Source organism: Malaclemys terrapin, chromosome 16 (genome assembly GCF_027887155.1).
Source record: "Malaclemys terrapin pileata isolate rMalTer1 chromosome 16, rMalTer1.hap1, whole genome shotgun sequence".
In the NCBI taxonomy this organism is placed as follows: Eukaryota; Metazoa; Chordata; order Testudines; family Emydidae; genus Malaclemys; species Malaclemys terrapin.
Window position 1 is genome coordinate 10,620,819 of NC_071520.1, and position 25,875 is coordinate 10,646,693.

At 53.8% G+C, this 25,875-nt stretch overlaps 2 protein-coding genes, 1 non-coding gene and 1 pseudogene across 3 annotated transcripts in view; 2 read left to right on the forward strand and 2 right to left on the reverse strand.

The window, feature by feature from the left end:
• Window positions 1–316, reverse strand: part of GCN1 (GCN1 activator of EIF2AK4) — a 58,157-nt gene extending 57,841 nt beyond the window's left edge. Inside the window, exon 1 of the mRNA XM_054006338.1 lies at window positions 287–316. Coding sequence (XP_053862313.1) covers window positions 287–304 — 18 coding nt within the window. The 5' untranslated portion in view covers window positions 305–316. The remainder of the gene's footprint in view (window positions 1–286) is intronic.
• Window positions 317–2,102: 1,786 nt separating this feature from the next.
• RPLP0 (ribosomal protein lateral stalk subunit P0) lies at window positions 2,103–8,948 on the reverse strand. The gene is made up of 8 exons (XM_054006094.1): window positions 8,869–8,948; window positions 8,302–8,407; window positions 6,271–6,446; window positions 6,089–6,176; window positions 5,624–5,770; window positions 3,713–3,898; window positions 2,848–2,988; window positions 2,103–2,326 (listed from the first exon to the last, which is right to left on the reverse strand). Exons 2-8 carry the CDS (start codon window positions 8,353–8,355, stop codon window positions 2,174–2,176), a joined length of 945 nt encoding a protein of 314 aa, XP_053862069.1. The 5' UTR covers window positions 8,356–8,407; window positions 8,869–8,948; the 3' UTR covers window positions 2,103–2,173.
• A 1,159-nt stretch (window positions 8,949–10,107) lies between these two features.
• On the forward strand, window positions 10,108–10,273 carry LOC128824998 (U2 spliceosomal RNA; annotated as a pseudogene).
• A 13,754-nt stretch (window positions 10,274–24,027) lies between these two features.
• On the forward strand, window positions 24,028–24,211 carry LOC128825019 (U2 spliceosomal RNA). Its single transcript, XR_008442572.1, has one exon. It is a non-coding gene; the product is annotated as a U2 spliceosomal RNA (small nuclear RNA).
• Window positions 24,212–25,875: the final 1,664 nt, after the last annotated feature.

Sequence of the window (25,875 nt, forward strand, 5' to 3'; positions counted from 1 at the left end):
GGGAAGCGCGGCCTCGCTCGGCCTGTCCCGGGCCGGCCGCTCGGGAAGAGCGCGGGGAAGCAGGCTCGGTGTCGGCGCCCGGCGAGGGATGGGGCTGACGCGACTGCCACGTCCCTTCTCCCCGTGACAGGGGCCGCATCCCGGCAACCGCCGCCGCCTCCCCGTGACGCGGCCGCCTGAGAGGGGCCACGCTAAGGAACCGGGCCTCGGAGCCGGCCCGCCCCACGGCCAGCCCGCGGGAGCGGCTCTCGCTGAGCCACTGCCGGGCCCAGCCCCCCGCACTCACCTGCGTGTCGGCCGCCATCGCGCCGGTCTGACCCCGGAAGCACTACGCGGTTCAGTTCCGGGTCACGCGCAGACCTGGCCAGGGGGTGGGGCTCGTGGCTATATTGATGCCTGGAGGTCGGGGCCTGACCCCGGGTGAGCGGGGCTAGGCCCTGCCGCGGCGAGGCCTCAGGAGCTGCTCATGTCCCTGGCACAGCCCCTTCTCCCCCAGCTGCAGCGCCGGGCACACGGCATCCGGCCTGGCAGGGGGTTGACCAGGGCAGCCGGGGCCCTGTGAACGAGCCACTCCCTGCCCTGGATGGTTCCGCCACTATCCACGGGGATGCTGCTGGTCACTTGCCTCCGGGCACCGCTCTTCAGAGGCTGACAAAGGCAGATATTGACTTTGTAGCAATACGAGCCCTCTTCAATTGCTGGGGTAGAGTTGCACCTAGTAATAGATCCGTGTCCCATAGTGCGAGGTGCTGCCGGTGCTAACATAAAAGGCAGTCCCTGCTCCAAGAGTTTAATCCCATTTCCACAGCGCCTGGGGGAAGGTAAGTTCTTTTTGCAGAAGGTTGCAATGTCTTTATAAAATCACCATGGGGGGCAGATTTTTGGATTAGAAAGCAAGTAATTAACAGTACAGGGAGCCACGCTGGAAATAGCCAGTCCCAAGATGACATAACACTTGGAAAATGGACAGTTTCCCAAATAGCAATTGTAGGTTAGGCCATTAAGAAACAATTATTTTAAACCTACTATCAAAACTCAGGTCCACAAAAGTTATGCTCCTAAATCCACATTCTGACCCATATGTGGGTCATTTTTCAGAAGTGACGATCACCCATGATTCTCATTGAATTCAAAGGAGTGGCGTTCTACAACTCTGAAAATCAGGCCTGTTTGTTTTGGCTTAACACTCTGGCCTGGGTCTTACATAATGAAAACTCAGCTGGCCCACAGCATCAAAAATCACAACCGCTCATTTTTCATAACACACAGGACACACCCGGCTTACCCTGGCCGCAAAACAAAAACAGACTGTTGAATTGCTAAATCTTACAGCATAATCTGAAGCTCACCAGAGCAATCAAGTTCCAGAAGAGGAGGTGACACCCGCAATGGAGAATGTTCCACTGCTGGCCCCATACAGTTCCAAAGCCTCATAAAACCGGTCTCTAAACTGATCCAGTAATGGCTTATCTAATTTATCAACAATGGACTGAGTTTTCATGGTGTATTTAGTAATGTAGACTGCTCCTCAGGACAGGGACCCTGCTTATTTGCCTGCAGTTATCAGTGATTCACTGAGCACATTTGCTGTGCTTCATGGCTCCAGCAGACTCAGGCCAGCCACTTAAACTCAGCCACAGGGGTTTTTGTGAGATTGACAGCCTGAGCTGCCACCTGAGACAATGTCCACACTGCTATTGTCAGTACACTAGCTCAATTCCTGCTAGCCTCAGGGCTTGTCTACACAACTGAGTAACTATAGCATCCACACATGAAGTGATTCTTGAATATCTCTTGCACTTTAAATTCACACCCTACTTTAATTCACATTAACATTCCAGTGTAGCCAAGGCAGAAGTGCACTAAGTGACATGACTAGTATTTGACATGTGTGGAGCCTCTTGCTCTCACCTGCAGGGGAAAGTTATTTGAAGGTTTCTTGAAATTATTTTATGGCTGTTTTAGGAAGTGTTTATGATTGAAGGCAAGGTCAAAAAAAGTACATCTTTAGGATCAAAATCCATATTAAGTTTCACACCAGTGGAAAGTTCATGCATGATGATTCCTCCTCCTCCCACCCCCCACAAGAAACACACAACAGAGGGTGTAAAATAGCACTTTATTTCTCTAATTAAACCAGTTGATGAAGTGGTTGGTTAGTGCGTGGCAGGAGTTAGTCAAAGAGACCGAATCCCATGTCCTCGTCAGACTCCTCGGATTCCTCCTTTACTTCCTCTTTGGCTGGAGCAGCAGCAGGAGCTGCAGTTTCAGCTGCCACAGGGGCAGCAGCCACAAAGGCTGAGGGGTCAGCTAGGAAGGCCTTTACCTGTAAGAGGAGAAGCATATAGTAATTTCAGGGAACAAACAGGTCACAATTTACATCTACTATCCTATTGCCAGACTGAAAACGGATGGCGTATTAGTGGGTCTCCACAGGAATTAAGAGCAGGGAGCACAACCTTTGCAACCCCAAAGGCCATGCGAGCAACTTGCCAGCAACCCAAGGGATGCATTATACAAACGAACTGAAGACAATCAATAGGAGGGCAATGTTGCCTTATCATATGAGAAGACAGGGATGCTCTCCAAAAGCACGCTCTCCACCCTCCTTGCCAGTAAGCTTCTCCTAGGATTGAGGGTGAAGAGGCAGAACTGCACCTCCACAAAGCAAGGAATTCCCCTTGCCTGCACTGCAGTTACATGCACGTCACACTGTTCAAGGCCTCTTTTCAGTGCAGATCTCTAACATACAACCTTCTAGATCTTTAAGAGCTCGTGCTCAAAGGCTGGTTTGTGAGCCTTAAGTCAGCACACGATCTATTCCAGTGTGTCTAGCTCATACTTTACCTTTTCAGCCAGTGGGAAGGTGTATTCAGTCTCCACAGCCACAGCTAGGACTCGCTTGTACCCATTGATGATGGAGTGAGGCACAGAAGCGATGGTTGGGTAGCCAATTTGCAGACAAACACTAGCTACGTTACGAACGCCCTGGGGAAGAGGGAAAGAAAACTCATGTTCCAAGCATTCAGCTCTGAGAATTACATTGCAAGTAAACACAACCATCCATAACAATATGTGCAAAGGTAATAAAGGGTATTATGGGTGAGAGAATTGCCTGGTTCTGGCAAAGGAGACAAACAAGAGGCAGCCTTAACCACATACCTTTAACACTTGTTACAAGGTGTTTCCAGATTTTGTATTCTCTGCATTTCATACATAACTGATAGCCAGCAGAATGGAACATCGCTCCCAGTAGAAAACACATCCATGTTGCAAATCAAAATTCCCAGCATTCAGGGATGCATGATACAACCCACCAAGAAGACTACTGTCTGGCAAAGCCATGATTCGCACTACCCCAATTTTCCAAAGGTGATAGGGAACATCAAAACAGCTTGGGAAAATTGCGGTGCTGGCCAACAGGCTGACACACACTTGCATCTGGATCTCCCAACTCTGGAGTGCAATGAAATGGCACAGACCAGTTTTAAAGGGACTATGCCAAGCCAATAACCGTGTTATTCAGGTTTGTAGATCTGTAAAATCACTTTTAGAATTCAGTGCTGGTTTCATTCACAGTTCAAAAGAAAAAGAAAACACCACACACACGGCCCTCCAGAACTTCAGATTAGATACCCAAGCACTTAATCTATCCCCATAACTACATGGAATACAGTAGACATGGCATACAGCACAGGCAAGCAGCTCTTACTTCCAGGAAGCGTCTGTGCAGAGTCTCCTCAGTGATGTCCAGCACTTCAGGATTGTAAATGCTGCCGTTGTCAAACACCTGCTGGATAATCAGCCCAAAGGAGAATGGGGAAATATTCAACATGTTCAGCAAGGTCGCTTCGCTGGCTCCCACTTTATCTCCAGTCTTGATCAGCTGCACATCACTCTGAGAGTCAAAGAGGGAAAAGTGAGCAACACACTGCTACAGGGAAACTCAGGCACAGAGACGCAACAAGGTTCAACTTCACGTTACAAACACCTGTAGATGGGACGGAAGGAGTTAGACCCACAAATGATTCTGTATCAAAACATGTTCAAAGCTCAGCTGAGCAATCTGTGTGAAGTATGAGGAGCAGCCCACCCAGCAGATGGCACATTTCAGAGCGAGGTCCATAATTATGAGACATGCAAATGGAATCAGCTACACTTAACACATCATCTAGACCTAGGCTGTCCCATTAGACACTCAAACCAGAGTTTCTCGTACCCAAAATACTGGTGTGCCCAGCTAGATGGAACTAAACCCTTCTTCTCCACAGGAGTCAAATTAGACATCTGGCTTTAAAGATTACTTAAGGTAGAGCAGTAACACCACTGCAGTTAAGATTATGTCAGTTTTTATAGGAGTCTTAATATTTATTCTTTCCATTCCTCACAGAGTAGCAGGAACCTAAATAGTCTGAATTTGTGAGGGCAGTTTAGTCAAAAATGGATCGATACTCACTGATAAGCCTTTCAAAATCCCACCTTTCTTGAAACTGTTCAGGGATTCATCTTTTTTCAAAAACCCTTTGCCAAAACTAACAGACTTGGGCTTGAAATTCCTCTCTCACGTTACTGAGCATGCACTATTACCTACACCATTAGTTAGCAGAAGTTACCCCTTTTATTCTCCCAGCTCTTCCACGTAAATGAGAAAACTGCCAATACTAAGCCACTATCTAAGTGTAAGATGTACCTGACCTGATGAAGGGGAATAACCCGATAGGCACCCCTGGCCTTTAGAAGCAGCCTCAGGCCCCACTTTCCCCGCCTCCAAAAGTGGCAAGAGAGCAGGGAACTTCTCCCTCAAATTGCTCCACAGTGAAATACCAGTCCAGGTCCTCACACAGCTCCCCTTTGTCACCACACCCGCTGTATTTCACAGGGAGGGAAAGCACTGGCCTCCCGAGCCTAAGCAGGGCAGGAGACTGGCAATGCTGTTCTTCCATGTAAGCGGGTCCCCCTCTCCCAAGAGTGTTTTACAAGGGAGAGGGCTGCTGGGAGAGATTTTAAGGCCAAATAGGACCATTATGGTCATCTGGTCTGACCTCCTCCACAACACAGGCCAGAGAACCTCACCAGTCATTCCTGCATCAAGCCCATGACTTACGCTTCAATTACAGCATGGAATCATAAAGATGAATGAGTGGGCCACTGATGAGGGCATTTGCAGGCTCTCAGTCAGCAAATCAGACCTGCTTTGCCATCTGGTAAAGGCATCTGAGAGGTCAGGGATGGGAGATCAGCTGCTCAGACAACCCTCCCACTAGGCTTTGCAAGAGGCAGAAAGAACTTACCCAGCCCAATTTCTCTGACAGCTTCCTATTTAATCAGGCTCTCTTTGTCATGCAATATCCTATTGTTGTCACATTACTCTGCTAGTTTCCTCTTAAGATGCTTTAGAGACATGCCTCCAAAGTCCTCAATAGAAGGTGGGATCGATCTTGTGCCATGGAAAGCAGCACAAGACATGGGGATGTAGGGATGAAGTAGCTACAAATCTACAGTCCTAACTTCAGTGGAATTGCCAAACTGTCCAACCAGGGCCATCCAGTATATAGGAACAGCTAGAAAGCTGTGAATGACCTTTCACTTGCTAGTAACACACTGAACTTTGCTCTGCACTCACCAGGATTTCAATGGTACCCCTGGAGATCTTCGTGGTGATGCCCAAAGCCTGGAAGAAAGAGGTCTTCTCGGGACCCAAACCAGTGTTCTGGGCTGGCACGGTGACATCACAAGGGGCAATGGCACCAGCTCGAGCAGCAGCTGGCACCTAACATAACAGTGCAAGAAGAGAAAGCAAAATAATGCTTGGCTTTCAGACAGTACTGTATAGACACTAATTCATCCTCACAGCGCTTCTGTGAGATCGGCATCTCCCAGTTATTCACATGGGGAAACTGAGGTCACAGCAAGTCGGTGGCAGCGCTCAGAGTACAACACAGGAAATGCCTGGTTCCCAGTTCTTGCTCCCTTCTAAAATCATACATCCACAGAGAATGTTCCGTGTTACACTTTCGCCTTCCTTCAGATCAGGCCCCAAAACCTCCCTGAGTACACGCACTATAACAACAGTGTCCTCCTCCCTTACCTTGTTAGCCAACAGCATGTCCCTGATCTCAGTCAGATCCTCCTTGGTGAACACAAAGCCCACATTCCCACGGATATGAGGCAACAGCCTGGAGGAAAGACAGCACCATTCAGTTTCACTCCTTCAGGGAACATACAGTCTTCCCCAGGAAACAGAGTGTGGAATCACAGTATTTTACTCACTTTTCCAAAGCAGGGTTATTCTCCAGATGACCACGGATAGCCTTGCGCATCATGGTGTTCTTCCCCATCAGCACGACAGCCTTCCCACGCAGGGACATGCGGATCTGCTGCATCTGTTTGGATCCTACATTGTCTGCTCCCACGATGAAGCATTTTGGATAATCATCCAGGAGTTGCTACAGAAAGAACAAATGAGTTTTACAAAGAAACCTAGACCAGGGTATAGAGTAATATTAAGTCCCATTTAGGCACCTTAACTAAATGGCCAGATTCCACAAGTCCTTAGCACCCAGTATCTCTGTTTAGGTGCATAAATGGGAGCTACTGTGTGCTAAGCTGAGAAATCTGACCTAACGTTACCAACCAGTACCTGTCCCAAAGCAACCAAAAATCCCTCTCACCTGACTAGGGCTCTTAAACAGCTGACATTGGTACACATTCCAGTCAGCAACCAGTATGTGCACTAATCAAATAAACTGTCCCACTATCTGCCACTCTGGGGGTACTTCCTCCCTTCCCCCTCAAGTCTCCAAACCAACCCTGACGTGACAATTTTCAGTCTCTTTAGGTTGCCAGGGAGCCATTGCTTAAAACATATGGTTACAAGGCTGCCAACCCAATGCTACAGAAAATGCAGAGTGCAATTCTTTCTGAAAAAAATTATATACCAGCAGCAGCCTGATGACTCTCAGAGAGGAAATAGAGGCGTCCCAAAGCACATTTAAGGGAGACAAACATGCTAAATGAGATGCATTTCAACCCTCCAAATAAAGTACAGTCAGGACGTCCCAGGAGCTTAGCTGAGATGTGATGTTTATGCCTGTAAAAATGTTAATGCAGTTTTTCTGAAAGATTCCCTGGTAAAGAGTCAACAACTTGGTAATGCTCTCCATTAAGGAGGCTTGGATGTGGGACTCTTTTGCAGATGCTACTTTTGCGTACTCGGTCACTGTGAACAGTATCTCACTGCTACACAACACATGGAGGCATTAAAAACACAAATTATATTCAACTAGGAAGCAGCACTAACATTTACAAGGCTCTTCTGAATGATTTATTTGTGACTGCAGTGGACTCCATTCTTAGTAGCATGGTTTAATTCTTTCCAGAACCAAGTGTTCTGGGGATCTTACTCAGGCTTCCCAATTGCTTTTAAAATGTTCAAAAACTTGCCAATGGCTGGTATATTCATTGTAAGAGAGACAACAGCTGTGCAAGTGTCTATTTCAAAGCTCACTTGAAGGAGCCTACTGAGAACCCTTCTGATAAAATTTGGAGGTAACATCTAGAAGAGTCTTGAGAGTCTCATAACAGCAGCCACCAGTGGGAAATGTGGAGTACCAGGCTCTAGATCAGAGGTACCCAAACTGCGAGGTGGGGGGGGGCATGCAGGAACTTTTGGGGGAGCACAGCTGAGGCCCGGGACAGCTCCCACAGGGGGCAGGGAGGGAGCACCACTCAACTCCACACCTAGCCTGGTCCGGTCTGCCGGAGCGCCACTCCTGCCCTCAGCTGAGAGCCCCTTACCCTGTCCGCGTTCCCCCCTCCCTCGGTCCGGCTCAGGGTAAGAGGGGAGCATGACCATGAAAAGTTTGGGGACCACTGCTCTAGATCCAGCTGTAATTGGGCAAAAACTGAGCAGCACTATCAGCAACTTCACTGGCAACTTTCCAGGAGCCTGAGGGCTGCACCTCATTGGTATACAATGGAGCCAATTGCTACAACAGCCATTAATCCCAGTAGGTAACTAGAGCTATGGAGACCACGGTCCCAGCATAGCTTGCTCCTCCTTGATCATGTAACCTCTGCAAACTGCAGCTCCATGTTCATGATGAGGCTGGCTCCTGCCTTGCTGTCTAACACAACCCCCCATTAAGTCTGTGGCTCCAAACGTGCATTAGGATTAACCTGGGGGTGCGTTTGCAGGTGTAGTACAGAGAATGGCCAAGGCAGGCTGAGCCATGAGTGACAAGCGTCCATCCCAGCCCCGGGTCCAGACTACCCAGAACACACCCCAAGGGAGACACTTACGATGATTTTCAGGAAATAGTTGGACTTCCACGTAGCCCTGTCTTCCCTGGGCATCTCGACGGTGCTTCCAAGGATTGCCACAAAGGGTTTAAAGACAAGCTGTTACCTACAGGAGACAAGGTGGGGAGACCAGGGTTCAGCCAGATCACGGCAGCCACATCCTATCCCCTAGCCTCCCACCCCCGCCCGAAAGGGGGGCGCCGCATGCTGGCCCGGCCTCCCGACCGGTAAACGGGAACCGGGGGCGGGGCGTCTATGGGCCCCGGGCCCCCCGGCTCCCTCCAACCCCGCGCTGAGGGGATCCCGTAGAGCAGACGAAGGGGCCCCTCGGGCATCGGGATCCCGGGGCGAAGCGCCCGGCGCGGCCCCGTGTCCCTGCCGCGGGGCCGAGCCGGCCCCGCGTGGCCAGGCCCGAGGCCTAGCGACACCCGGAGCCGCGGCGGGGCCCAGCCAGCCGGGAAGCCCCGGCGTAAGGCCGACCCGCCCGGATCCCCGTGATCTGCTCCCCGGCCGGGGGCTGAGTGCGGCCGAGTCCCCCCGCGGGCCGCCCCCACTCCGGACACCCACCTCCCACGAGAGCTCCGGGAAAGAAAAGAGAGCGCGCCCGCCTCCTCTCCTCATTTATACTCCGAGCCACAGCCAATCAGCGACTGGTAACCTCCGGCCCTGCTCAATCTATTGGATAGTTGTAGACGTCAATCCCGGATACCAGACGAGTCCCTCCCTCCTATTGGACAGAAAGTCTGTCATTCACAAGGCAGACGGCTGAAGGTGCTGTCATTTAAAGGGGCAGTAGCAGCACATAGAAAGCTGACTCCTGCTAGGGCTCCTCCTGCTGGATGAGAGATATGGGCCGCAGCCGCAGGGTATAGGGACCACCTGCAGCCTCCCCCGGCATGGAGCCAGTATTGTGACATCATCTGTGACATCCCTCTGATGCCTGGCAGGGGTGAGGCCAGGAAGGGAAGTTCAGTCCAAATGCCAAACATACGACAGCCGTAACCCTGCTGTGCCTCAGGGCTGCTCTAATTTACGCTCTGCTCTCTGAGCTGCTCAGATGACAATGGCAGCGGGGCCACTCTGGCCACACTCCCTATTTCCCTGCAGAGGAACAATGGCGATGGGGCTGACCTAGGAATGATATCACCCGCGCTCATGAGTTTTTCACAAGTGAGAGGATTTCAGACAGGTCAGGAGCTTGGCTGGAGAGGACAGGAGATGCTCCAATTGCCTTGTGAAGGTCAGCCCTGCTAGAAGCTGGCAGAGTCTCTCCCCACCACTCACCAGTCTCACAAGAGAGGAAGGGGAAGAAACGAATAAAGAACCTAGCTGTGCCAGCCGGGGGGTGGGTGGGTGGGTGGGTGGGTGGGTGTGTGTGTGTGTGTGTGTGTGTGTGTGTGTAAAAACCCCCAGGAAGAGCTGAGTTGAGGCTAGGTGGGAGTGCTGAACTGAGGAGCGGCTGAGGGGACAGGATTAATTGCTGGTCAAAGAAGAGGCATCTGTGGGGGTGAGCGCACCTAAAGCAGATGCCAAATTCACAGAACCCAATTAAATTTGGGACAGTAAGTAGGCAACTTTTAATTGTCCCAGACACCTAGTGGGGCTGGGCAGAGGGAGTTCAACGATCAGAGACAGACTGGAAAACCCAGCATAATCTTTTAAAAAAACAACAACTCGTATTGCAGATTATGGAGTATAGCATTTTATTACTTTTTAAACCAAACTTGCTATTTTGGATAATTTAAGCATTATACCCCAATGATTGGAAACGTTTTTTATTATCCTGTGTTTTAGATAATTTTAACATTAGCTTTTATAAAAAAATTTAATCTGTTCTTATCAGTATATGTCCTCTATCTGGCGACTATATATTAAATGCATTTTTGGAACAGGGAGAAGGAATAGGAGCTTGCTCCATCCACTCCACGCATCGACCTGGTCCTGCAGTATCGCCAGGAATGGTACACGTCATAGTTGAAAAACAGCAAAGAAATCTGTTGTGTTGTCTATGTTAACAGAGGTTCTCAAACTGGGGGGTCACAAGGTAATTACATGGGGGGGTCACGCACTGTCAGCCTCCACCACAAACCCTGCTTTGCCTCCAGCATTTATAACAGTGTTAAATATATTAAAAAAGTGTTTTTAATTTATATGGGGGGGTGTCGCATTCAGAGGCTTGCTACGTGAAAGAGGTCACCAGTACAGAAGTTTGAGAATCATTGGATTAAGGCATATACTAACTAAACTACAGGTTGGGGCCTCGCACTAAGAGGAGTCTCTTTTTAAAAAAATAAAATAAAATAAAATAAAAATGACTCCATTTCAAATATTATCAAAATCGGTTGATAAATAAAGGAGATACAGGAAAAAGAAGATACTCTCTAAATATAGACATTTTCATTCAAATATGACAAAAATATATACATCCGGCTACACGAATACGCATACCCTACCTCTACCTTTCACTAATTGTTCATTATCGACAGGCGGGAGGCCAGGGCTAAGGAAAAAAAGATAATTGCACTTGTAAAATGAGTATTTCTACGCATGAGTGTGCTGTCAGTCTCCTAAGGCAGCATTTTGTTGGCCAGCTGCTGCTGGTAAAATTCTGACCTTGCCTTCAGAACTTATTCATAACTCCTCAAGAGTGCATAGGCTGTCAGAATGGGAGTAGGACCATTCAACTGTGTCCCAAAAAGTCACATCAATGTACCTCTGTCTCCCTTAGCTCCTCCAGTTCAGCCACTCTGGTCTCCAAAGCCCGTACTTGGTCTCTGAGAGCCAGGAGCTCCTTGCACCGAATTCACACATATGCCACCTGCCCATAGGCCAGCTAATCATGCATGCTGCATTCAGTGCAATAAACTGGATAGCCCCCACTCTGTTGCTGGACTTCTGCCTGCAGTCTCTTTTTACTCCTGCAGTTCTTTACTTTCTTTTATTTTTATCGGGGGATGGGGGGTTATTGCCTTAAATTTAAAGACCATTAATGAAGTTTATCCACACCCAGGCTGCCCTCTAATCTCCCTCAAAACTCTCCTGTTCCCTAGCTCCCCTGGCTTATGAGCAGGGTTTTAAATACTGGTTCTCCCTGAGTAGCCCCCACCCCCTGGTTAAGTGCTAAAGGAGTTAGGGATCAAAGCCACCTTAAGAAGCTCTCAGCCATGCCTAGCAGGCCCCTAGACTTAGCACAGACCATATTCTATACTTCAGTCAAGCAGTAAGCAAACCACAAATACCCACTACAGAAACCAAACTGACCCTAGTTGCTCCTCCTTCACCTGGAGAAACCCTTGCAAAACTCCCATTAGCAGCTCCTGTTCTCTAGCTCCTCCACAGAGTCAGCACCTATGGTCTGTAGCTTGTGTCTGGTGTGTGCTTGCTACTTAACTGAAGTATACAATGTTGTCTGTTCCTTTGAGGGACCCTGTGCTAACCCTAGAGGCCTGCTAGGAAAGTTGAGAGCTTCTTAAGGAGGAGGCTTTGATGGCCAAGCCCTTTAGCACCTATCAACCCCTAGCCAGGGGGTGGGGCTCCTCAGGGAGAACAAGGCTTTAAAAAGCCTGTTCCTAAGTAGCCAGAGGAGCTAGAGAACAGGAGCAGCTCACCTGAGTTCTGTGAGGGGGTTCTCCAGGTGAAGCAGGAGCAACGACATGACCCCTGGGGTGAGTGTGTCTGTAGTGTGTGTTTGGTGCAATGTAAGCCTACGTAAGGTTGATGTGAAGCAGTGTCTATGGGATAAAGATGTCAAGTCTGTGGATGAGATGGCTTTTGTTTAGCTGATGCCTTCAAACAGAATCAGGCACCTATTGAGGGCAGGCCACAGAAAGAGGGGTTTAAAACTGGGGGGAAGGGAAGGTCCCTGGGAAAACAGAAGGGGGCTGGGACCCTAGAGCCCAAAAGGTGCTATCAGTGTAATTCCACTGATCACCTGAGAAATAAAGGCCCTGTGCTAGGAAAAAGCAGGCAAACAATAGCTCATGTTTGTTCTGCTGTCCTCAACACAGAACACCCCCCCCCCCCCCACCCAAGTAATTGAAACTTATCACATTGGTTCTGTGAGGTTAGCCTCTGCAGAATCCAATATGGAGCATGTTAAGGCTGTCTAAATTGATAGTGGGTAATACTTGGGGCAGAGGGATTTAGGGGCCCAGATCTCTCTGGTTAAGCAGAGTGTGGTCCCAAAGGCCAGTATGTTACCTGGCCAAATGGCAGAGGTTGTGGGGTGGGTGAAAGCAGATTCCTTGTATCACTAGCTAAAATCTATGTGCTTTGGGAAGGTTTGGAAAGTGTTTTGACTGGGGGGGTAATGGAACACCTCCTATTTCACCTGCTCCTGGGTAATGATTTTTTCCGTCTAGCTCAGGTTAAAGCATTTGCCTGCAGCAGGAGGGAATTTTATGCTGGGACCCCCTGAGGGAAAGGGTAAGGTCTTAGGAACTGCTGAGAGAATAGGAATGAGTGGTCTTGATTCTTCTGCAGCTGGGGGAAGCCACATGCTTCCACGTGGGAGGGTGGTTGAGAACAACTCCTACACTGCAGCTGGAGGCAACACCACATAGGGTGACCAGACAGCAAATGTGAAAAATCGGGATGGGGGTGGGGGGTAATAGGAGCCTATATAAGAAAGCCCCCAAAATCGGGACTGTCCCTATAAAATCAGGACATCTGGTCACCCTAATGCCACATCAGGAAGGGATGGGGTTGTAATGCCTGCCAGGGAGAGAACTGTCCAGGTTGCAGCTGAACCAGAAACAAACCTGGCTCTAGGGAACAGAGTGAAATGTCCCAGAGGAGAGCCCATAGAAGGGGCAGGGAATCTCAGAAACCACTGAGGTGGGTGAGGATTCCTGTGACTCCTAGCACAGAGAAGCAGAGTGCTTCCAAGTATGGGAGGGGCTGAGACTAGCTCCTTTCCAGTAGAAGGCAATATGCCCTCAGGGCCAGGAGGGGTGTTGTCCATTGATTAAGGAAACTGTCCCAGTTGTTAGCTGGCAGAGTTCTGCAGCTGAAGGAGGGGGCCCAGAGGAGGAAACTAGGGAAGGAATAGTCGGGGTACAGGAATGTCTCCTCACTAGTCACTTGGGGCAGGATGCCCCGGACAGTAGGAGGATGGCTGGGTCAGCATCTGTGCACCCAGGCACTCATCCTGTGACCCAGGTTTTGAGGAGGAACTGTGCAACTCTCCTCCTGGAGGGGAGCAGTCACACAGCTGACTTCTCAGGGACAGAGAAAGGGATGGCAGAGGGTACCCCAATCCAGGTCCCAATTTTTCAGCATGCTATTTCTGAGAAGTTTTTGGAAAGTAACTCTGTCTCTTTACATCAAGATGCAGTTCCAACCCCTGTAACAGCAGGGGAGTTGAGATGAGGAAATTGCCAGGTGGTAGTTTGTCCGAATAGAAATGACCCAACTGACAGAGAAGGGGGGTGTTTTCCCCCAGGGTGGTGAGAGACAGGGAGCAGTTCTGGGAAAGCTGCTGGGAAGAGGGGCAGCTGATCAAAGGGTGGGCACACCTAGCCCAGAGAGCACAGCTCAGAGCCCTCTAGGGGGCAGGGAAGGACTCAGTGCAGGGAGGGGGAAACACAGGGTAACCCCAAAAGGGGAGTAGGTTTTCCTACAGATGTACAGTCCTGGAGTTGGGAGACCGCTCCCCAAAGGGCCAGCCAATGTGCAGGATCCCCCTGGACCCTTATCTTGCCAGACCCTATCAAAATGCCAGAAATAGGATGAAATTAAGAGCCCACACAAAGGGAAACACTGGCGGGAAAGAGAAGCCAGTGACTGATTACATGGGAGAGAGTCAAAGGACACCATGGGTAATGAACAAACTAACCTCAAACTACACTAATTGAACACAGGGCGTGGTATCAACGATACTTGTAAACACCCATATTTGATAGAAAATTTGGTATTAATGTTAAGATTTGGGGCTAAGAATTTCGACACAGAAGTTAAACCTTATGATAATGCTACTTATCAGTTAATACCTGTAAACCGGTTTAAACCTTATCACAGCAGAGAAACCATAAAAAAACCCTGGATTGTGTGTGTGAATGGGGAAACTCAGGCACACTGCCTTATGGCCTTAATGGCTGGATGCCAAGAGCACTATAACAACAAACTTCCTTCGAGATAGTCAGTGACTAACTCTCTTGCAGTAAACGAAGAGGGGAGGTGTGACGCTCTGTACAGGGAACAGGAGTGGCTAATGTGAGTTTTGGGAGGGAGTTAACCAGGTGCAGGAGCAACTCCGTGACCCTTGGGGTGAGTTTGTTGTGTGTGGTGTAGTTTGGTTGCTACTTGACTGAATTATATAGTATGGTCTGTTCGTTTGAGGGGACTTGTGCTGAGCCTAGTGGCCTGCCAGGCAAGTTGAGAGCTTTTTAATGAGGCTTTGGTGGCCAAGCCCTTTAGCACCCATCAACCCGTAGTAGGGTTTGGGGCTACTCAGGGAGAACAAGGCTTTAAAAAGCACGCTGTTAAGGGATGAGAGATGCTAGGGTACAGGAGCTGCTAACGTGAGTTTTGTGAGGGAGTGCTCCAGGTGAAGGAAGAGCAACTATGTGACCCGTGAGCAGTGTTTCCTCTAATTTCTCACTCATGTGTGGAATGAATTATGTGCACCGATATGGAGGTGATATGACACATGTCATATCAGTGCACATAACAAGTTTCATGTGGGGGTAGGGCCAAGGGGTTTGGAGTGGGGGAGGGGGCTCAGGAGTGGGGTAGAGGGTTGGGGGGAGAGCTCTGGGGGTGGGGCCGGGATGAGGGGTGCAGGGGGGGCTATGGCAGGGAGAGAGGACTCCCCCAGCTCTCTGCCTGCAGCAGTACCTGGGCAGCGGGGGGGGGGGGGGGGGGGGGAAAGCACCTCTCCCCATCACAGCAGCTCTGGAGCTGAGGCTGCAGGATATGCACCCGACATGGAAGTGATATGACTGCATATCAAGCTGCAGCATGAGGGTGGCAGGAGGTGCAGGGGGGTGGGGAGGAAGAGCCCAGGCTGGGGTGCAGTAGGTGCAGGTAGGGGCAAGAGCTGGGGCAGCAGGGAGTGCGGGTGCAGGGGGGAGAGAAGAGCCCAGGGCTGGGGTGGCAGGGGGGTGCAGGTGGGGGTCAGGGCTGGGGGTGCAGGGGGGTCTGGGGGGAGCCCAGGGATGGGGTGGGGGGTGGGCGGCAAAAAACCTAGAGCTGGTTCTGTCCCTATCGTTCACAGCAAGCTGCAGCATGAGGTTTCAGTTCCACACTCCTTCCCCATCCCTTTCCTGTTAATTGCAACCAAGGGAATGCTGGGAAATGTAGTTCTTTCCCTGCTCCAGGGCTGGCTCTATAGGCAGGGAGCTAATCAAGGAACTACAACTCCCAGGGCCCCCTGTTGGTTCTCAGCTCCCAGGCTGGATTCTTGTGCCCCTGCAAATTTGCCACCCCAAGTACCTGCTTGCTTTGCTGGTGCCTAGAGCCGGCCCTGCTTTCTGGATGAAATTGTCAGCAATCTTCTTTACATCCAGGTCCCTTGGTATTGTTTTGATGCATGTTAAGGTCAGCTACATTATTCCGTTGCCTGTCCCATTGATGACTGGAGATAATTTTTAAGTCTTCGGAAGCTGAAGAATGACTTGAGGATGATAGAGGCACAGTGAGAAGGCTTCTTACACATTTGCAGTATGCTGGAAACATAGTGCTTCCCGAGTACTGCAAAGGACTCTGAGATCTATCCTGATGGGTAACAGCTAATTTAGGCATCATCGTTTTGTGTGTGTTTGGGTTACCATATTTTAATTTTAAAAAAGGAGGACACTCCACGGGGACCCCGCCCCTTCCCCGCCCCACCCCTTCCCCAAAGTCCCCGCCCCAGCTCTGCCCCCTCCCCTGAACACTCTGCCCCCTGCTCCTCCACCTCATCAAATGTTCACGGGAAGCCTGAAACAGGGAGGCAGCAGGTAAGCTGAGGCTGGGGCTGGGTGGCCCAATCCGGCCGAGCGGCTCCCTCCGGTGGCCGGCCGGCCCAGGCCAAGAGGCTCTGGCCCCGGCGTCTCCCAGCTTGGCTCGGGCCCTGGGGCCCCGGCCGAGCAGCCCCCGGCCGAGCACCGCCGGGCCCGGCCCGAGCACGCTTCGGTCTGCACCGCCGGGCCCGGCCCGAGCACGCTTCGGTCTGCACCGCCGGGCCCGGCCCGAGCACGCTTCGGTCTGCACCGCCGGGCCCGGCCGAGCACCGCCAGCCCCGGCCCAAGCACGCTCCGCACCGCCGGCCCCGGCCCCAGCAGCCCCGGCCCGAGCACGCTCCGCACCGCCAGCCCCAGCCCGAGCACCGCCGGGCCCTCCCTCCCTCCCTCCCTATTTTCCCAGACATGTCTGTCTTTTTGGGATTTCCTCCCGGACGGGGATTTGAGGCCCAAAAAGCCAGACATGTCTGGGAAAATCCAGACTTATGGTAATCCGTGTGTGTGTGTGTGTGTGTCTGTCTATCTATCTATCTATGAGTTGGGATTATATTTTGCCATGTACATTATGCGGGGGTTAGGTTCTAAAGTCAGCGCGTAAGGCAAAAATCGTGTATAGTCAAAATTATCCTTAAATCCCCCATAAAGTACAGTATACTGTACAGGGTTGTGTATAATATGTATAATGTATACAGTAATGTACAGTACATAATAGAGTACATAGGCAAAATATAATTTTACAGTACTGTATTTTTAATTACAGGGGGTCATCAAGGCTAGATGCCGATCGAGGAAACTGAAGTGACTGAGAACTTGGGTGACGGAGAGCGAGTCGTAGACGAAGTGGTTGGCTCTGGTTCAGCTCGAAAAGTTGATTGCGTAGGCTCATCTGCTGCTGGCTGTTTTTCCTTGAAAAACATGGTGATCGGCAACGGTCGCTGTTGTCTCTTGAGCTGCTCAAACTTTTCTTGATACGGTCTCAAGTAGTCCGTAATACTATGTGATTTTGAGGCTTCGTTCCATAGAGGGATCGTATTCAGAAATTAAATCATTCAAGTGTTTTGCTGCTTGGAACGCTTCAGCAAATTTATGAAGATTCCAACTTGCTGGCTCTTCCAGTTAGTCGTCATCATCTTAGTCTTCTGTAGATGATTTTATCAGTTCCTCTGACTAACAAAGAGTTAATACTTCTCTATGGCTCTCAATTAATTCTTCAATTTCTTCCTCAAGGATGTCAACGAAGCCATCAGCACCCACTTGCCTGGCCACCTGAACAATGCATTTCACTCCTGCCCCGTGCCCCGGCTGCCGCTGCCTGTGCGGCCCGGGGAACCCCGCCACATGCTCCAGCCACTGCTGGCCGAGCCGCCGGGGGATCCCTGCCCTGTGCCCCAGCCGCTGCTCCGTGTGCAGACTGGGGACACCTGCCACGTGCCCCGGCCGCTGCTGCCTGAGTAACCCAGGGAGCCCCGTGGTGCGTTTCAGCCACCGTCGCCCGGAGACCCTGCCCCCGCGACATGCTTCGGCCGTTGCCGCCCGGGCCGCCTGAGGACTCCTGCCCCGCTCCCCGAGTGCTGCTACCCGAGCGGCTTGAGGAGCCCCGCAGCGCGCTCCAGCCACTGCTGGCCGAGCTGCCGGAGGATCCCTGGCCCACTCCCCGGCTGCTGCCACCTGAAGAGCCCGGGGAGCCCTGCGGAGAGCTCCAGCCACTGCTGCCCGAGCCGCCGCCAGGGAACCCCTTCCCCACGCCCTCGCTGCCGCTCCCTGGGCAGTCCGGGGATCCCCGCAGCGCACTCTAGCCGCCTCTGCCGGGGCCGCCGGGGGACTCCTGCCCCGCTCCCCAGCTGCAGCAGCCCGGGGAGCCCACCATCCCAGTCGTGGCTGCCTTGGCCACCGTGATCTCCTACTCCACGCTGCTGCCGCCTATACAGCCAGGAGATCCCCACCACCCACCCCAGCCACTGCTGTCTGAGCCCCCAGGGGTCTCCTGTCCTGTGCCGCTCCAGCCTATGCAGCCAGGGGATCCCCACCACCTGCCCCAGCCACCGCTGCCCAAGCCGCCGGGGGCCTCCCACCCCACGCTCCAGCCACCACTGCTCACGGTGCCCGAGGAGGTCCCTGATGCACCCCAACAGACAAGACCCCGACCTGCCAGCTGCTACAGAACCTGAGACCTGCCCACCCATCACCTGACACTCCAGCTGCCGAGTGACTCCCCCGCTGCCCTCCAGCCAGCCACCGAGGGACCCCCCCAACCACTCCCCTGCTGCCCCAACCGCCGGGGACCCCCTTCACGCTCCTGCTGCTCCAGCTGATGAGGGACCCCCCCTACAGAAGCTGCAACTACTGAAAGCTCCCCCTGATGTCCCCCAGCTGCCAAGGGAACTCTGCACTACGCTGCCGCTGAGGGAGCGGTCCGGGGAGCCCTGCGGCGTGCCCCGACCGCCGTCGCCCGGGACGTCGGGGGACCCCTGTCCTGCTCCCCGGCTGCCGCTGGCCGAGTGGTCCGGGGAGCCCTGCGGCGTGCCCCGACCGCCGCCGCCCGGGACGCCGGGGGACCTCTGCCCTGCTCCCCAGCTGTCGCTGGCCGAACAGTCTGGGGAGCCCTGTGGCGCTCTCCCTCCGCTGCCGCCGCCCGGGACACCGGGGGACCCCTGCCCCGCGCACTGGCCGCTGCCCCCCGGGCAGCCCGGAGATCCACGTGGCACGCTCTGGCCACCCCTGCCTGGGCCACCGGGGGACCCGTGCCCCGCCCCGCGGCTGCCTCTCCCGGAGCAGCCTGGGGAGCCCCGCGGCGTGCTCCAGCCGCCGCCGCCCCACGGGACGCCGAGCGACCCCAACCACGCTCACCAGCTGTTGCTGTCCGAGCCACGTGGGGAGCTGCACCACCTGCCCCAGCCACCACTGCCTGAACCCCTGGGGGTCTCCTGTACCGCGCCGCTGCCGCCTATGTAGCCAGGGGACCCCCACCACCTGCCCCGGCCGCCGAGCGGCCCGGGGTTTCCCACCCTGTGCTCCAGCCGCCGATACACGCAACGTCCGTGGAGATCCCTGATGCGCCCCGGCAGATGAGACCCCAGCCCGCCGCCTGCCAGCTGCCACAGAGCCAGAGAGACTCGCCCACTCGTCGCTCCAGCTACCGAGCAATCCCCGCGCAACCCATCAGCCGCCGGGAGACCCCCCAACCACTCCACTACTGCCCCAGCAGCTGGAGCCCCCCCCCCCCCCCGCGCTCCTGTTGCCCCAGCCAACGAGAGACCCCCACGCTGCCCCGCAGCAGCTACGCCCATTGACCACTCCCCCCCATGCCCCTCGATCACCTCAGGAACTCTGCGCTGCCCCCCAGCTGCCACGAGACAGCCCCCCCCCGTCCTCCAGCGGCTGCCGGACACTCCCCCTGCCCTCCAGCAGCTCCAGCCGCCATGGGACAGCCTCCCCGCCCTCCAGCGGTTGCCGGACGCTCCCCCTGCCCTCCAGCAGTCTCCCCCCACGCAAGCAGACTCCCCCGACCCCCAACAGGTCGCCCCTACTGGGGTCACCCACCCGACCTCTGGGACCCCCACCCCACAGGGGACTGATGGCGACACCATCTTCCTGGCTTACCCCCTTACTGCTGATGCGCTCTTCTACCTTATCTGCCTGCCGCCCCGACATTTCCACCTCCTCGGGGGAGTCACCAGGCACCTGAAGAGATGCCACGGCAAATCCGTCGCCTTCAGCTGCGCCCGCTGCAGCCTGCCCTTCGAATCCCAGAAGAGGTGCAAGGCACACCAGGCCAGCTGCAAGAGATCCCGCACAGCGGCAGCTCTGGCTCCGGCCTCCCACTCTTCTGCACCCCGGTCCGCTGCTCCTGCACCACGAGGTAACCGGGGGCCGCCCCCAGCCGCTACCCTGTATCCCACCCCAGTCTCCGAGCCAGTGGCCCAGAGCCCCACCACCGAGACGTTGCCCCCCGCAACGGGAAACATCGACCGAACCCCTGCCGGCAGGAGACCCATCACATCCTCCCAGGTCACCCGGAAGCTCTCTGAGCTGAGGCGCCTCAGTGCCCTCCCGGCGCTCAACCAGCGCGACCCCATCGCCCGTAGGGGTAGTGCCCCGCCATATGTGGCCGCCCAAAACTCTGCCCCCAGTAGAACTGATGCTGGCTCACAGACCACCCCACGGGCACCAAACACCAGAAGAGCCGACGCGAACCTGCACCACGAACCCCACCCGCTGAGACTACGGGGCCCACCACCCAGATCACTCCACAAACTGCTAGTACCAGAGAAGCCAGTACTACGGCCAGACCACAGCGCCAGCCCCCCCATCGCCAGACGGTCCACTACGGCCCCAGGCGCCACCAGGCCAATCCCCACTGCCAGAAGGTCGCACGCTCCCACAGCGACCCGTCGGTCAATACCCGCACACGGAGGTCATGCCACCACCCACGCCCCCACCGACCCGATCCGGACCCCATCAACGGCTGGCAACAACACCTCTCCACTGGCAACTACACCCCAGGACCCAGAGGAAAGGTCCCCCGATCCACAAGCGGGACATCCCGTCGACCACGCAGCCAACCTGCCGCCCGCACCGACAGAGGGGCCCGGGGACCAGCGACCGGCAGCTAGACCGGCCACGCCCTGGCAGGCCACTTGGATCGGGGAACTCCAAACAGCTGCCTCCTTCGTGGAATTCGACTCGCTCATCAACAGGCTCACCCATGAGCTGGCCGCTGAGATCGCTTTCCGGAGACCGCCGAACCAGGAGACCGCCCGGCCTGCCCCCAGACGGCCCACCCCCCACAGTGACACCAACAAGAGGGGAGCTAGACGGAGGAATGCCGGCCGCCGCTACGACCCGGCAGTGGCCTCAAGGATCCAGAAGCTATACCGGACGAACCGCCTCAAGGCCGTGAGAGAGATCCTCGACGGGCCCCCGTCCTACTGCACGATTCCGCCCGAACGCCTCCACAACTACTTCCACGGAGTGTTCGGCGGCGTGCCCAGGAACGACGTGCCGCGCCCGGAGTGCCTCCACCCCCTGCCCCGCATTCCAGACTCCGATGACCTGGTGGCCGACTTCACCCCCAAAGAGGTGATGGCCAGGCTCTCCAGAACTAAGAACACAGCGCCCGGGAAAGACAGCATCCCCTACGGCCTCCTAAAAAAGCGTGACCCTGGCTGCCTTGTGCTCTCCAATATCTTCAACCTCTGCAAACAATTCAGCCAAACCCCCACCTCCTGGAAGAAGGCCATGACCATCCTTATACACAAGAAAGGAGAGCGCGACGACCCCAGCAACTGGAGACATATCTCCCTTTGCTCCACGATGTATAAATTATACGCCAGCTGCCTGGCAGCCAGGATCACGGAGTGGGCGACGTCCGGAGGAGCCATCAGCCCTGCCCAGAAGGGCTTCATGCCGTCGGAGGGGTGCTATGAGCACAACTTCCTGCTCCAAACTGTCATCCAGACAACCAGACGGGCCTGGAAGCAATCTGCGATAGCATGGCTTGACCTAGCCAATGCCTTCGGGTCCATTCCCCACCACCACATCTTCGACACACTCCAGGAGTTCGGGATGCCGGAGACCTTCCTTCGCCTCGTCCGGGAGCTGTATGAGGGCTGCAGCACCACCATCCGCTCGGTGGAAGGGGAAACCGCCGAGATACCGATCCACAGCGGTGTGAAGCAGGGCTGCCCCTTCAGCCCGATCATCTTCAACCTCGCCATGGAGCCGCTCCTGCGGGCGATCTCCGACGGCTTTGACCTACACGGCGAGAGGGTGAACGTCCTGGCCTATGCAGACTACCTAGTCCTGATCGCAGACAACCACGAGAGACTCCAGGGCATGCTCAACACCATCGGGAGAGTCGTGGACTGGGCAGGACTCCGCTTCAACGCCAAGAAGTGCACGTCCCTCCACATCGATGGGAGCGTAAGGGACTCAGTTCTGGCAACGGAATTCCTTATTCAGGGGGAGCCAGTCATCCCCCTAGCAGAGGGGCAGGCATACCAGCACCTCGGGACGCCGACGGGCCTCCGCGTCCAGCAGACCCCCGAGGACTCCATCCGGGAGATTCTACTGGATGCCACCAAGATCGACGCATCCCTGCTGGCCCCATGGCAGAAAATCAACGCCCTCAACACCTTCCTGATCCCCCGCATCGCCTTCGTCCTGAGAGGATCTGCCGTGGCAAAGTTGCCCCTCAAGGCGGACAACACCATCCAGCAGCTAGTCAAAAAATGGCTGTCCCTGCCCCGGAGAGCCAGCAACGAGCTTGTATACATCAAGCACAGGCATGGTGGTGCCGGCGTCCCCCGTATGGGAGACCTCTGTGACATCGCAGTCATCATGCACGCCTTCCACCTCCTGACGTGCCTGAACACCAAGGTGAAGAACGTTGCAACGACTGCCCTGCACGCCGCCACTGAGAAACAAATCGGCAGATCTCCCTCCGACTGAGATGTGGCCACCTTCCTGAGCGGCTCCCTGGACGGCGACTTCACCTGGGACAGGGGCGATCTCGCTTCGCTGTGGTCCCGCACCCGCAATGCCACACGCCGGCTGGGGAAGCGACTGGGCTGCCGCTGGGAATGGAGCGAGGAACGGCAGGAGCTGGAGTCCTGATACCGCGGATCGGAACGGAGGAAATCATCGTCGTCACCCCAGGAGCCACAGGCGTGCTGGAGAGATCCCTGAAGGCCGCCGTCCACGCGCTCTACGTGGACGCCCTGAAGAAAAAAACGGACCAGGGTAAAGCCTTCGAAGTAACCAGCAAGTGGGACTCCAGCAACCACTTCCTCCCCACGGGCAGCTTCACCGAGTTCGCTGACTGGCGGTTCATACACCGAGCCCGGCTGAATTGCGTCCCTCTCAATGGAGCCGTCCGCCACAGGAACCGGGACAAACGCTGCAGGAAGTGCGGGTACGTCACCGAAACCCTGCCCCACGTCCTATGCTGCTGCAAGCCCCATGCCAGAGCCTGGCAGCTGCGCCACAACGCCGTCCAGGACCGCCTAGTGAAGGCCATCGACCTGCGTCTGGGAGACATCGCTGTCAACCGCACCGTCCCCGGTACCGACAGCCCGCTGCGCCCAGACGACATCGTCACGGACGAGATTGGAAAAAAGATCATCCTGGTCGACGTAACGATTCCATTTGAGAACAGGACCCCGGCCTTCCTTGAAGCCCGAGCCTGCAAGCTCGAAAAGTACGCCCCCCCGGCTGACACCCTGCAGACTAAGGGCTACAAGGTGCACATCGACACTCTGCTCGTTGGGGGCCCTGGGGGCCTGGGACCCATGTAACAAACGCATGCTGAGGACCTGTGGGGTGGGCCGTCATTACACACGGTTCATGAGACGCCTAATGATCTCGGACACTATTCGTTGGTCCCGGGACATCTACACGGAGCACATCAACGGCCACCGCCAATACAGAGAGTGAGCCGAGGAGACCTCGTGCACCCGCAAGGGGGAAGAGACCTATAAACACCCCCTGCTGGACTTTATCCCCTGAGCTTGAACCCACCGAACCTAACTGAATCCCACCACGTGAGGGTCACCCCATCCCCATTACCCAGCCCACTTATACCCATGACTGTCTCTACTTCCTGTATGGGTGATAGACCCTCACCGCTTATCTGCTGTTTCCTGATCTCGCCCACCGGTTACCCCCCCCCTCATTGGGGACATTGCAGTCTGTATATACTATGTGTGCTGCCCAACCCCAAAACACTAACATCCCCCCTCTACTCTGTATGTTACCCCAATAACTGACTCCTTAAATTTTCTGTATTTATTTTTCAAATATTCTCTAATAAAATTTAAATCTGTTCTTATCAGTTTAATGTCTGATAGGTCCTCTGAGGACTATATATTAAATGGATTTTTGGAACAGGGAGATGGAATAGGAGCTTGCTCCATCCACTCCACGCATCGACCTGGTATTGCAGTACCTCCAGGAACGGTGCACCTCCCCTCGGGGAGACTATTGTGGTGGAAAAAATAGAATGGTGAATTCGTTACACCAATACTGTCTTGGACTCTAAGGCCTTGGCTGCAGGGGCACTGCACAGCACTGCAACTTGCGGCACTCGGGTGTGAAAACACCCTCCCTACCTCCCCCGAGTACAGCGGTGTAAAACACGAGTGTAATCAGAGCCTGCAGTGCTGCAACTGGAGGCACGACTACACTCACTTCCTGAGTGTAGACAAGACATATATATATATATATAATATCTGAGTGGCATACCGGAGATCACTTATTCACCAACACTTGTATGTATCTTGTGAACCTTGTAACAGATACCAGTAATCTCTCAGAACTCAAGCCTGACCCCAGATGTCTAGTACCTTCCTTCTTAACTTGTGTAAACTTGATTTCAATGCCCCTCTGCCATGTACACTGGCCAAACCGGACAGTCTCTCCGCAAAGGAATAAATGGACACAAATCAGACATCAAGAATTGTAACATTCAAAAACCAGTAGGAGAGCACGTCAATCTCCCTGGACACTCAAACAGATTTCAAAGTGGCCATTCTTCAACCAACAAACCCTTCACAAACAGACTTCAATGAGAAACTGCAGAACTGGAATTAATTTGCAAACTTGACACCATAACATTAGGCCTGAATAAAGGGGGGGAGGGATAGCTCAGTGGTTTGAGCACTGGCCTGCTAAACCCAGGGTTGTGAGTTCAATCCTTGAGGGGACCACTTAGGGATCTAGGGCAAAAATCTGTCTGGGGATTAGTCCTGCTTTGAGCAGGGGCTTGGACTAGATGACCTCCTGAGGTCCGTTCCGACCCTGATATTCTATCTCTATGACTGGGAGTGGCTGGGTCACTCCAAAAAGTAATTTTCCCTCTGTTGATACGTTAGCACTGACCCCCAACTCGGTAAGGCAACCCCATCTTTTCATGTGCTGTCTTTTTCACTCCAGGCATGTGATGAAGTGATGATACTTGTATTCAATAACAGTGTGAATTAGATGGACTTGGTTATATTCTTCTTCCCACCCAGCATATGTTCCATGGATCTCCATTTGTGAGATCATGTGAAGGCACGAGGTGTCCTTCTGCTCCCAGAGGTCCCCATCCTGTTGCCCCCACACCCCCCAAAAAACCTACTGTACATTCTAATTCTAAGGTGCTGCTCATTACTCGGCTATTAAACTCTGTTTTTGTGGGGATCGATTTACCCCTGTCAGGCACTCAGCGAGAGAGTTGCTTCTCCCGCCCTTGCAGTTCTTTATTTTTTCCACCAAGCTTTGAAATCGGAACCAGCAGGTGGCACCACAGCTCCACATCCAACCCTAGAGAGAGGAAACTGAAGTCCTGCTCTGCAGACCGAGCAGAGCAGCTGTTGGGACCCACGGGACATGCAGTCGAGGGGCTCGTCTGACTGGCATCATAGCTATAAGCATAGTGCCTATTCCAGCGTAACTCCCCCACGGAGAAGCTCTATAGGTGAAAGAGAGAGAATGGTAATCGTTGGGCAGGCATTGAGAGAGTGAGAAAATCTAGCCTATATTCAAGAAAAAATAACTATTCTAGGCTTTAATAGCCTACAAATCATAGATGCACATAGTTTGAAATCACTTGAAATCACTTGCTCATCAAGTTCTCAGAATATTTCAATTA